The sequence below is a fragment of the Triticum dicoccoides genome, chromosome 4B (genome assembly GCF_002162155.2).
Source record: "Triticum dicoccoides isolate Atlit2015 ecotype Zavitan chromosome 4B, WEW_v2.0, whole genome shotgun sequence".
In the NCBI taxonomy this organism is placed as follows: Eukaryota; Viridiplantae; Streptophyta; class Magnoliopsida; order Poales; family Poaceae; genus Triticum; species Triticum dicoccoides.
The window spans coordinates 336,442,085-336,455,842 of NC_041387.1; the positions used below are offsets into that span (position 1 = coordinate 336,442,085).

Consider the following 13,758-nt stretch of genomic DNA (forward strand, 5'->3'; position numbering starts at 1 on the left):
GGGGGTGGGGGGGTATGTGGCCGGGGCGGCTGGGCCGATGGGCCGGCCCAAGGGGGGGGGAAGTTGGGCCAGGCCAGGGGCCAGGTGGGGTGGGGGAACTGGCTGGGCCAGGGGGTTTTCCCCTCCCTCTCCCTTTTTTTTTCTTCTTTCTTTTCTTTTATTAATTTTCTTTTCTGTTATTAGATTATTTAAAATGCCAAAGCATTTTACAAAAATTAGTGCACCCCACCATAATTATGTTAGCTATTTTAGACAACCCCCGAAAATTTTTAGTTTTGGTTTTGAAACTTTTTATCTTTGCTCTTGTTTTGATTTTTGTTTTAGAACGGGTTCGGATCTAACGCGAGTTTATCCACAGTAACCGAGGTGACGTGGCAACATTAGTGGGGATTACTGTAGCTTAATTACCCGGGCGTCACACTCATGTTGCTCTTGGCGTGGAGTATGTCCGTCGTCTTCTTGCTCATGTTGAACTTGAGGTTCTGGAGGAGCTTAGCGAGCTTGTGGAGGAGCTTGGGGAGAATCTTGAGGAACTTGACGTTGCACTCTTGGTTGGTAGTTCCGCTCTTGGATTTCTTCTCGAAGTGCTTCCTCTTGGTTGCGCCTATCGCGGTTGCGCTTGGCAATGGCTCGACTTGATTCTTGAAGGGCACGTTGCGCCTTAAGAGCTTGTGCTTCACGTTGTTGTTGTTGACGACGTTGAGCCTCGGCGTCTTGTTCCTCTTGATGTAGACGCGCTCGTTCTTCCTCTTGGCAATGTTGATGTTGTCGTTCTTGAGCTTGTGCGAAAGGGTCTTGGTTTGGTTGAGGACGATGTACTTGCTCGTCGACTTGCTCTTGCGGATGATTGCCATGTAGAGGATTGCGAGATGCATGATGGTCTTGACGCGCAGCTCGTCAAAGAGTGTTCGATGTCGGTGTAATTTGGCTGGAGAAGGTGTCGTCGGAGTTTCGACTTGAGCGGCTCTGTCTTGAGTATGAAGAAGTTGAAGGAGGACGGTTCACCAACAAGGCACGGGTCTTGTCCGTTCTTGCATCGTTCTCTTGCTTGTGAGCGTCGAGCTTGTTGTCGAAGTAGTCCCTTGTACGTTGCTCGGAGAGTCGCAAGTCAGTGGCGAGATTGTCGATGCGGTCGGTCATTGCTGGTTGCTCTTGATGCAACGCTCGTTGTGCGCCAAAAAGGTGGCTCTTGGCGACGAATGATGACATGTCGTCGTCTTGGTCGATGAAGAGTGGGTTGGTAGAAGAACTTGGCCTATCCATCATTCCAAGTAAAATGTGAGTGGGAGAAGGAGAAAAACTTATACCAAATGTACCTTGACCGATGTTGAAGGTGGATCAAGATCACTCAAATGCGGACAATGAAATAGCACAATTGGTACCAATTCTTGTCGGTTCTCTCACCTATACAAGTAAAAGCTTATGGTGGAGTTTGGTTAGGATGGTGGCACAAAATTTGATGCAATTGTAAGTGAGCTTCAATAATGTTGGAAAAGATTCACAAATTTGCAAATGCAACAAGTTGACCAAGCAAGTAGTGGTACACGAAAACACACACGCAAATAGATAAGTGGGATTGTGCAAACAAAAAATGAGCCAAAATGTGGAGTCCACGAAAATGCTCTTGTTGCACAATACTAGAGAGACGCTAGCACGATTGCACAATAGGTGGATACAGACTTGTGCACAACCTACTAGGAAAAAATGCAACGACCTCTATCCCAAGTATGCTATATGTATGGTATTTCGGTGATATGATCCAAGATGATCGGATATGACAATCTTAATGTAGTATGATGCTATGGTTCTTGCTTATAAGCGCTTTGCTTATCTTTCCCTCTTTGCTTGAAAGCTTGTTTGGCTCTTTCACTTTTGAGCTCTTTTCTTATGCAAAACTTCACGAACCAAGATAGCAATTGTGTATGCGATGACAACTTTGTGACACAAAAGATGATATCAAGATATGCACCACTATGGTATGGTATGTATGCTATGGAGTATGATCACTAATGTGCACAAGTCACGTTGCCGGCAATACTCAAAGGCTAGTCTCGATGGGTAAGCAACGCAAAAGTAAGGCTATGTGATTATGAATGCAAATGGCATGGAAATGACAAAGATGTCGTCGAGGTTACCGTCCTTTGCGATGACGAGTCCTTTGCGAAGATGAGCGGTGGTGATGTTGATGTCGTACCGTACCTATATAGCCGAAACACAATAGGACACGGGAACCACAACTCAAATTCTCGAAGACCAAAACAGATGGTGGTAGCGGAAAGCGGTGGTGGTATAGCGGATGATGTGGTGAAAGCCCTAGGCAAAGATGCCAAAGTTTGGAAAATTTGATGGTGACTATTGATGTTGGAACCTATCTAGGTGGATGGGGGACGTCAATAGCTTCTCAACGAGCTAAAGAACGCGAAAATCGAATTCCGGATGCGGAAGTTATGGGGAAAACTGTCTAGCAGCCGTAACTGAAACTGGGAAGGGCGGTAGTTCCGCTTTGGGGGGCGGTAGTACCGGTCCTGAAGCTCAGTGGAACTACCAGTTTTGGAGGGCGGAAGTACCGCTGGGGTCGGGAAAACTGGATCAGGCGATTTTGTGGCGGAAATGGATGATTTCGGGGGCAAAATTGGAGGGATTTAGGGGATGGAAGGTGGGGAAACTTGTGGGGAAGCTAGATCTACCTGCTACACACGAAATCCATGGATCAAATCCAACAAAATTTCATCACACCAATAAATCACAAAAAAATTTGGGGCTATTTTTGGTGGGGATTTTCGGATTTAGGGTGAAAACAACAAAATCAAGCTAGAAAACACGGGGTAGGGGCTCCAAAAACGTGATCAACGTGGCTCATGATACCAAGATGATGTAGGGTAGAACCCTAGAGGCCGGTCTTTCACGTTTGGAGAGGATCCCTACGAGAAACACGAAGAATACGAGGAGGGGAACGAGAGAAAAACACTCAACCAACAAGAATAAAAGTCACACATGTGCTAGATCATCGAAACACAAGGAGAGATACAAGATCCAAGTCCAACAAAGGACGATACAAAGGGTAACCGGTTCTTCTCCGCGAGGAGGTCTTGATGATGGTCTTCTTCGGATGGAGGTCTTGAATCCAGGTGGATCTTCTCCGAAGAGGTGTCGGTCCCTCACGAGGAGTAGATCCGGATGGATGAGCGAGGCTCTATCTCATAAATGAGCTAAATCAACGCTAACCCTAATATGAAGCTAGGAGACAAGTATATATAGTCCAAGGGGTAAGTGGGAGATACATGGGGTGAAATCCCTCTCACTGCGCGCAGGCAGGCTGGTAGTACCGGTCTTGGAGGCGGTTGTACCGCTAGGAGCTCAGGTGCTGCTTCCTGGAGCTGTTCTCGGAGGGGATTAGCGGTAGTACCGGTGGTTGGGGCGGTAGTACCGGTCTTTTGGCAGTTACCGGTATAAACCGGGGATATACCGGCCTTGTACTGGTTTGATTACAGAAGGTTGACCGGTAGTTGACCGTTAGTACTTCTATCTCTGCGCTGGGAAAATCCCTCTCCATGCACTTGATGTTCATCTTGCATCGTAACTTCTCCTTGGTTGCTTTCTTGGTACCTAAGCACACAAAGCATCTCCGTTTAAGGTAGTAGCAATGTCTCAAGTGGGTCAAAGGAAAGTTCAACAAGGAGAGAGTTAACCTCGGATTGAATAGCACGTGCTCGAGCTCTTGTCATGGGTCCACTTGGAGCTTGAGTAGTCGAAGTAGTGTCCATGGGGATGACCGTAGGATGCTCCGCATCACTTATGCTTGTAGATCTTGCCACTGCCATGGACGGTGTTGTGCTTTGTGATCATGGTGGAAGCAAATTCTCTGTTTAACTGAGATAAATGTTCAACATTTGTGGAAACATATCATATGTACTTTAAAGTATATGTTTTTCCTTTACGATGGAAACAAATCTGTGTACATACGGAAGAAATTCTCTAATATACGAAAATAGTATGGTAGTGATTTAGAAGCAAAATATATATCTTTGGAAGCATGAGTGCATGAGTGCATGATGTATGCATTGTGCCCAAGTGATGCAAAACCTGGTCACTTGTGCGTCGTTTTGTTATATATGGAAGCAAATCCTCATTTTTGTGGATGCAAGTTCCAAATGCTTTGGAAGCAGATTCTCATTTCTTTTGGATGCAAATACCAAATTTGTTTGGAAGCAAATACCTATTTCTTCAGACACAAATACCAAATTGAAAGCAAATTCTCGTCTCTTTGGATGCAAATACCGAATTCTTTGGAAGAAAAGTCCCAATGCTTTGAAACCTTCATTAACAATGGTAAAAAAAAGGGTTTGATGGAATCATATATATGTGTGTGTATTGTTGGAAGCATTTTATTGTTACACTGGAGACATTTCTATGGTTATTCGAAGCAAACAATATCTGCAGTATAAACAAAATAAATGGTTGGTCTAGACAAAAATTTGACCAGATTGAAACAATGTCATGTTGATATGGAAGCAAATTTACTATGAAATAGAAGCAAAATGAATGGCTCAAGTGCTAGTATGTGCTTCCATGTCACGAATACTAGCCAACAACATGCATCAGACGCACCGGTTTCTCGTAGTTCAGTGCAGATTTCAGAGTACGTACAGATGAAGCAATTAAGGAGGAGGTTAGTGAGAAAATGATGCTACGTAATTTTTGGGAGTACTTGATCGGATACAAATAGCAATTAGTGCGTTGCATGCAAACTACCAAGACCCACCTCTCCAATCGCACGTTGCAGGATACATCAATCCAACGGTGGACTAGTCTCATGGGAGACTAAATATCAGTAGTCTGATTCCTAGGGCTCCCCTTTTTCGTTAAGTGCCTAATGCAGTGAGGGAGTAGGAGTAATTTCCACGATTCCCTCTATCTAGTCCTTCACTAATGCGCCTTTTACGCCGGCTAGTGCAAACTGCTAGCCTGTTGTGCAGCAGCGTTGGTCCCATCCCTTCCTTCTACCAGCGGAGTGCGGTCGCGCCTGCCTTTAGCCTGGGAACCCCCGCCACTCGTCCATTTCCAGCTGCCGCCCACTCCCCTCCCTCTCATCCCGTCAAAGAAGAGGAGACGAGAAAGTGAAGTCAATCAAATCCATGGGGATCGTGGAGGAGGCACACAACCTGCGGGTTGTCGGGGAGGGGAAGCGCGGAGTGATCGTCCTGGCGCACGGCTTCGGCACGGACCAGTCGGTGTGGAAGCACCTGGTGCCGCACCTCGTCGCCGACTACCGCGTCGTCCTCTTCGACACCATGGGCGCCGGGCCGACCAACCCAGACTACTTCGATTTTTCCCGCTACGCCACGCTCGAGGGATATGCGCTCGATCTGCTCGCCATCCTGGAGGAGCTCGGGATCGCCTCCTGCATCTACGTCGGCCACTCCGTCTCCGCTGTAATCGGCGTGCTCGCCTCCATCTCCCGTCCCGACCTCTTCTCCAAGCTCGTACTCCTCTCCGCTTCTCCCAGGTACGCAGCAACGTTGCCTCACTTTCTAAGTAGCTGCTTAATTCGTTTAATTCCCACTAGGTAGACTATTACAGAAGGTCGGCACAAGATTCTTATTCCTTCTAATGACTTATGCGTTTCTGTTATCATTTTGAACTGGAGGATCCCTTAATCCCATTAAAGAAAGATTATAAATGGATAGATTTTTTTCGAAAAGGGGGGACTCCCCGGCCTCTGCATCAGAACGATGTATACCTCTGCATCAGAACGATGCATACGGCCACTTAGATAAAAAAATAGGTTCAACAATGTCATAGAGTCGTTAAACAAAATAAAGTCAAACAAAATAAAGTCGAGCTCACATAGAACCTCAACGCTAAAACAAAAAAAGGCCATAAAGCCACAACCGGCTGGCAAAATAAAGATAGGAAAACTAATTGCCTATCCTATTACATGACCGCCATCCAAACCGGTTGAAGATATCCCGCGCTACCATCTCCCACCGGACAGATCCAGTAACCAAACGCTCCCTGGCCTCCGTCGGAGTAAGGACCACATACGGATCAGCGCCGTAGCACGGAATACAACCTGCAAAAAATGAATAGTAGTTATTTTGTTAAAAGCCAAATCATTTCTGCAGTTCCAAATTGCCCATAACAACGCACAAACTCCTACACGAATGTGTCTAGCTGTATCGAACTCTATCCCATCCAGCCACGTTCCAAATAACGACCCGACCGAACTCGGAGGAGTAATGTTAAAGGCAATTTGCACGGAGCGTCACAAAATTCTCGCCAACGGGCACTCAAAGAAGAGATGCTTAATGGTCTCATCCCGATCACAGAAACTACACCTAGTAGATCCTGTCCAATTGCGCTTAACCAAGTTGTCCTTTGTTAGAATGACCTGTTTATGGACAAACCACATAAACACTTTAATTTTCAAAGGAACTTTGACTTTCCAAACATGTTTGGAGCTAGGAATGACACTCGAGTTAATAACATCGATGTACATCGACTTAACGGTAAATTGTCCAGACCTAGTAAGTTTCCAACACAACTGATCGGGCTGATGATGTAGCTGGACTTCCATCAGTCTACGCACCAGATGAAGCCAAGCTTCCCATCTATCACCAACAAGCACCCTCCTAAACTGGATATTAAGGGGAATGGCCTGCATAATCGTTGCCACTAGCGCATCACGGCGATGGACAATACGATACAGAGTTGGGTACTGTAATGCCAATGGTGTATCACCAAGCCAAGTGTCCTCCCAGAAACGAGTATCGTTGCCATCTCCAACAATAAACTTTGTTCTATTAAAGAAGGCTGCCTTAACTCTCATAAGCCCCTTCCAAAACGGCGAATCAGTTGGTCTCACTGTCATCTGTGACAAAGTTTTGGAATGCAGATACTTGTTACGGAGAATCTGAGCCCAAGTCGCGTCAGTCTCAACTGAAAGCTTATATAGCCACTTACTAAGCAGACATCTGTTCTTGACCTCAAGATTCTCGATACCCAACCTCCCTTGATCCTTAGGACGACAAATAACATCCCACTTGGCGAGTCTATACTTTCTCTTAAGATCATCACTCTGCCAAAAAAATCTTGATCGATAGAAGTCCAGCCTTTTCCTAACCCCAACTGGAACCTCAAAGAAAGATAGTAGGAACATCGGCATACTTGTGAGCACCGAATTAATAAGAATTAACCGGCCTCCATAAGACATAAGTTTGCCCTTCCAGCAACTAAGTTTCTTTTCGAACCGATCTTCGATGCATTTCCACTCTCTGTTCGTGAGCTTACGATGGTGAATGGGTATACCTAGGTAAGTAAAAGGTAAAGCCCCTAATTCACATTCAAACAATTGCCTATAAGCCTCTTGTTCCTCCTTGGCTCTACCAAAGCAGAACAACTCCCTTTTATGAAAGTTAATCTTTAAACCGGACAATTGTTCAAATAAGCACAACACCAGCTTCATGTTTCTCGCTTTTGCCAAGTCATGCTCCATAAAAATGATTGTATCATCAGCGTACTGCAGAATGGACACACCCCCATCAACTAGGTTAGGCACCAAGCCACCTACCTGACCGGCCTCCTTTGCCCTGCCTATGAGAATTGCCAACATGTCAACCACAATGTTGAACAAAATAGGGGACATTGGATCTCCTTGCCTCAGGCCTTTGTGTGTCTGGAAATAATGCCCTATATCATCATTTACTTTAATTCCAACACTACCTTTTTGCGTAAAGGATTCTACCTGGCGTCGCCAAGCCTCATCAAAACCCTTCATGCGTAAGGCCTGTTGAAGGAATGGCCATTTGACTTTGTCATACGCTTTTTCGAAATCCACTTTGAAAACAACCCCATCCAGCTTTTTCGTGTGGATTTTTTTTTGAACCGGGCATTACCCCTTTCCATTACTCATCATAACGGAAATAACAACAGTTCAACAATCCCAACAGGAAACATAGAAAGGGGAAGCGGGTTCAAAGCACCACTGGGAAACCCACGGTGAGCACCCGTCATCGAGCAGCTCGCTATGGGGCGAAAACCCAGCGACACCTGAAACGATACCAGAGAGACTCTAAGGAGTTTCGGCCCTAGACAGATAGGCCACATCCAAAAGCTCGCGCAGGAGCATAAACCTAGCCAACAACCAACCAGTTCAGGACACATCAGACACTCCACGTATCCAGAGAGAGGCCACCGGGAGAGCGCCGGCTGAGCACGAAGATGGAGAATCCGCCCTAGCTTCATCGACCCTGCGTCGCATCTCCTGGTGTAGCACAGATTCTCATCATGTTCGAAGCACTCATCCTCAGCATCTTTGCCCCTCGCTCCATAGCCTCCCGGTCTCCAGTGGTCAACAAACCTGCCCAATAAGAGATGTAACCACAAGCAGAGTATACCACATCAAAAGGAGATCTCAGCTCTTTGAGCTCAAAGATTTTTTTGTTACGACAATTCCACATAGCCCAGCACAAAGCGGCCAAGCCAAAGGTGTAAAATCTATCCCCGTCGGGAAGGTAACAGTAGCACCAGGCAAAGTATTGCCACAAATCATTAGGGCATCGATCAGTGCCCAAAACACACCCGACTGTCCTCCACATAACTCTAGCAACTGGACAGGTAAAGAAGAGGTGATTAGATGTTTCTTTCTTCTTGCAAAAAGCACAAATCGGCCTACCCAGCCACCCACGCCTGCTCATGACATCCCTGGTCAGGACCGAATCCTGAAACAGTTGCCACAGGAAGATTTGTATCTTTAAGGGGATTTTTGCTTTCCATATCCATCTAAAGTTGCACCCAGCGATGTTCCTCTCCAAGTGTTCATAAACCGACTTAGTGGTGAAGTGCTTCTTCTCCCCCAAGGCCCAGATGACCTGGTCAGGGTCGTTAGAGAGAGGCAGAGCCCTCACCCAGGCCTGCACTCTCCTCCATTGAGCAAGAAGCTCAGGGTTTAGTCTTCTCCTGAAGAAGTCCACCTCCACATTCTCCCTAAACTTAGCCACAGTGATCTCTTGATCATTGCACACATTGAACAGAATAGGGAATTGAGTACACAGCGGCTGATTCTCACCACAAGGATCCATCCACAACCTGGCAAGGTTGCCAGATTTCAGCACAACTCTCCTGCCAGCCATATAATGCTCCTTAACTTTCATGATGGCTTTCCAGATAGGGGAATCCCCAAACCTGCTTTTAACAGTTGTCACCATGTCTTTTTTGAAATATCTTGCCCGAATCACCTCCTGCCAGAGCCCCTGCTGGGTCTCTAGTAAATCTGAGAACGGGTTAATAACTGGACCAAAACTAAACTATACCCGTACACGTACCTCTCAAAACCAAACCTGAACCATAACCAAATAATACCATTTCCAGCCCAACCAAAACTGCACCCAATGTTTTTTCCACCCAAACCGGTCCACACCCAGTATATAACCATGGGTTTAAACCCAATACATAACCGTATTCAACTTTAGTTTAACAGTGACAATGCCAAACAATAATTTAGCAGAAACATCCAAGACTTGCCTGAAGCAACAAAGAACTCTTAGAACAGCTAAAAAAGACAAGGCAGGCAATGTGGACGCATAACCAAATCATTTAACGGTAGAGCACATCCATGTCCTGTTTTAACCTCAAATACTTCCAATTCTTCAGCCTTTAGGGGTAGATAAGCGTCGTACCGATTCATGCGGTGACAATATGCAGGATAATAAAGATAACATGTTCCATGGCACATTCCTAACAATTAACTCCACTACAAAATTCAGTCTAGAGAAAGTTCAAAATCATGACGACGACACAAAGACAATGAAACACGGCAGGCCGAAACATGGCTTTTAGGACGGTTTTCGCACTCTACTCCTCCTTGATGGCGCCCTTGTCGCTGACGTAGATACCGTCCAAGAACTTCCTGACATCCTTGTTCTTGACGTGGCATTTCTGCATAACAGCAAAGGAGAGGAAGACTGGTGTTAGTGGTCTGAGTAGAGGAAATTCTTAACAAACAGGAGCATACAGGAGCATACACAAGTAGTAATAAAATTCTTAACTGAATTTGATATTCAGTAACTGATCGTTGAGCATACAAGAAACTACTGTGATTAAGCTGGTGTTCTGCGTTTGCGGGCCTTCGGCCACTGATGAGTTGCCACGTATGCCATTGGCTCATTTGGACAGCTCAACTCTTTAAAGGAACAGCTCATTGGCTCATTTGCCAGGAATTTAAACAAGAATCAGATGTGTAAAGGTTACAGAAATAGTCAAATTATCCTTTATGTTACTCAACAATGAAATTTTGCTAGGTTCTTCCACCTAATATATTGCTAAGACGAGTTAGACATTCACATAATTCTAGACCAATAATACCAATCTATAATTTGAGATGCTACTTGATGAAAATTAACTCAATAATGGTCTTAATCTTTAAAGGAACCATTTTAATTGTCACCTAAATAAGGACCATGAAACAGGTTGGAACCAGTTGCCTTAGCAGTAGCCAGTAGGTAGAGTTCAACAAAGTGGAAAATGTAAAATCACAACCTACAATATGGCCAGGCAATAATACCAAACAGAATATGCCGCGAAGAAGTTTTTACCCGTGTGCTTACTGTCCATCTCCTGCAAATGAAACAAAGAATTAATTTAAAGGCATATGAACACTTCTATACTGCAACTGCAAGTTTTATATATCCCATTCTACACAAGTAGTAGAACCAAAATGTAAGCGGTTAACTCACCCTCCTTTGGTTTGAACAACCAATCTTTACCACAAACAAGCACTTCTAGCATATCAGGGTTCAAAGAGCTTCTCTTGTCGCCTAGTATCCTCTTACCACAACTGAAGGCTGATTCAGATGCCACTGTGCTCAAAGGAATTGCAAGAAAGTCACGGGCCATAGATGCCAATATAGGAAACTTTTCGCCATGCCTCTTCCACCAACCCAAGACATCAAAGTCATCACCGACCTTCTCGGATGCTTCTTCCAAGTATGCATCAAGCTCGGATTTGTGTACACGTGACCTCCGACGAGACTTGTGCTGGGCAAACTCTTCTTCCAACTTCCTTTTCCCTGCAACAGGTGATCCAATAATGGTATTGCCTTGACTAGAAGGTGTCGAGTGTGCAGTGCTTGTCGCTGCAAGTAGCTCATATTCCTTGACATACCTTCTCGCCCATTCTAAAGCAATCTCCACTTGTTTTGTAATTTGCTCCCCGTCAGTAGACAACTTGCAATAGAAGAAATCCAAGTAATCTTCTTTCCTCCTTGGATCCAAGAATGTAGCAATGACAAGTGCATGGTTAAACTCAATGCCCTTGCTTTTTCTACGACGGTTAGGATCTGCATTCTCCTTCTCCTCGGGATCCCAATATTTATCAAGCTTCGTTTGCATCACTGCCGCCAATTCCTTCAACACATCAGAGGTCTGCCAACCCGGATCTTTCAATGCATGGCGAATAGAAAGCACAACTGGCAGAAACTTATGTGAAGTTGGCTTCCTATGAGCTGAAACGATCAAAGTAAGCTCTTCAAAAGCTTTTAGAAACTCACAAATAGCTTTTGCCTTCTCCCATTCCTCCTCACTTGGAGAAGCTATCATCTTTCTGTTGGCATAACTAGTGAGAACAGATTTGTACGTCGATGCTTCTACAAGCATTTTCCAGGTTGAGTTCCATCTAGTTGGTGTATCAACAGAGATGCCTTTCTTTGCACGTAGACCCATCCCACTTGCAATTGTATTGAAATCTTGAAGTCTTGAAGGAGAAGAGTCAATATACTTCATCAGCTCGCGTATCATGTCAATAGCTTCATGGATTATTTTCATTCCATCCTGAACCAAGATATTAAGAATGTGCGCACAACACCTGACATGCAAATGTTGACCTTCAAGGAGCAGCTCATGTTTGTGATATTTTATTAACTCCTCACATGCATTAGTATTATTGCTGGCATTATCTAGTGTCAAAGTGAATAATTTGCCTCTTATGCCCCATTCTGTTAAGCAACGAACTATTTCTTCCTCTATCGCATAGCCTGTATGGGGATACTTCACTTCTGCGAAACTTATGGTCTTCTTCTTGTAGATGAATTCTGCATTGATATAATGGGCGGTGATGCACATGTAGCCCAAGTCCTGTGATGATGTCCACATGTCAGATGTTAAGCAAATGCGAGAATCCAAATTTTGTAGCTCTACTTCGATATCTTTCTTCATTCCCTTATACATCTTCACTGCATCATCACGAATTGTGTGACGACCCTTGATTTGAAACGCTGGCTGCATTGAGTCAATCCATGGTTGAAGATGGGGATCTTCAAACTTAAGAAAGGGGATCTCAGCATGGACGCAATACTTGACCATGCGTTCACGACAAACTTTCTCATCAAAAACAAACAGTCCTTCGGATGGTTTTTTTTTCATGGTCAACAAAAACCTCTGTCTGCAAGCATCTTGGATTGATCGGCAAGCCTCTGCAATATGGGTCCTCAAACTGCTAGTCCCAAACTTGGTGTGAAGTTGCGCTCCACAGTATTTGCACACAGCCTTGAAATCACCATCTACGAGAACCAAATCTACTTCATAATGCTCCCATACCTTGGACCTTCTAACATGTGGTATTTGACTCGTATCCTCATCCATGGAATCAGCAGTCTCCGAACCCTCTAACGTAGACATGCCTCAAGTTTTATAGCACACTGCAGGGGGAAAATATGTGGAAACTTACTGTTAGAAAATGGTAGAATATAGAGCAAGAAGGTAGTGAAAGAAGAGAGAACCTAACAAGTTACTGTCATCATGAATGGAGTTACTACCTATGTGAGGCCCTAACATTTGCCCATTCACTTAACTTTCTGGAAATGGTTATTCAGTGGTTCAGGTGTGCATTGGTTTTGGAGTTCTATATCCAAAAAATACATTTTTTGCTACTAATATGTTACAGATTGCAACTAACAGGGGCCACATTGCTTTAAAAGAATTTAGGGCCATAACAAGATTGCAACTAACAAGTCAAGAGTATGTACATACACATGGAAACTTGCAAAAGAGACTAGCTGTACATCAGTCATAGATACATACAGTGAAATCAATCTTGTGCACATGTAACTTCCTGATTAAGCCTAGTGCTGCTATTCATTCAGTTATATCAAAGCAGAGTTTAGCTTCATCCCAGGGGCCATTGATCTGAAACCGGCCAAAAGTCGGTGGCCAAAATTGCACATATGCTGCACTATTGTGATCATTGTTATTAGGGATGTGCATCTTCAAGCCTGATATTATGGTTCAGTTTGCATTCTTACCTACACATCTATGCGACACAACCAAGTGAGCAGGACATCTATTTATAGAACAACACTACAGAAGCTCTAAACTTTCAAGAGCAAGAGTAATATATTTTCAGAGATGTGTAGTTCAGATTGTGCAGTCAGCAACCAAACCAGAACAGACTCATCTCCCTCTTCTCTCAGTTTCTAATCTGGAACATGGAACAATGGTTTTATCCCCTGTTTTTTAGCTTGCACTGATATCTGAATTCAGTGCATCTGCAATTCTGCACGACACATTCAAAATCTGCGAGAGTAGGAAAAAGCTGTGGAATCAACCTGGTTGCTGTTGTTGTTGTTGCATACGAGGAGGGGACCAGCAGGATCGGAGCACCTTGCCGTCGTTGCCGCCGGAGCACCTTGTCGCGGGAGGAGCAGGACCTGGTCAACAGGAGGAGCCGGTCAGAGAGAGAGAGAGAGAGAGAGAGAGAGAGAGAGG

The 13,758-nt window shown here is 44.7% G+C and overlaps 1 protein-coding gene across 2 annotated transcripts in view; it reads left to right on the forward strand.

Annotated features, from left to right (window-relative positions):
* Positions 1-5,013: 5,013 nt before the first annotated feature.
* LOC119296088 (probable esterase D14L) overlaps positions 5,014-13,758 on the forward strand; it is a 21,126-nt gene continuing 12,381 nt past the window's right edge. The window contains exon 1 of one of the 2 annotated variants that reach the window (XM_037574494.1): positions 5,014-5,506. In XM_037574494.1, coding sequence (XP_037430391.1) covers positions 5,136-5,506 — 371 coding nt within the window. In that variant the 5' untranslated portion in view covers positions 5,014-5,135. The remainder of the gene's footprint in view (positions 5,507-13,758) is intronic. The other variant, XM_037574493.1, reaches the window with a different exon arrangement.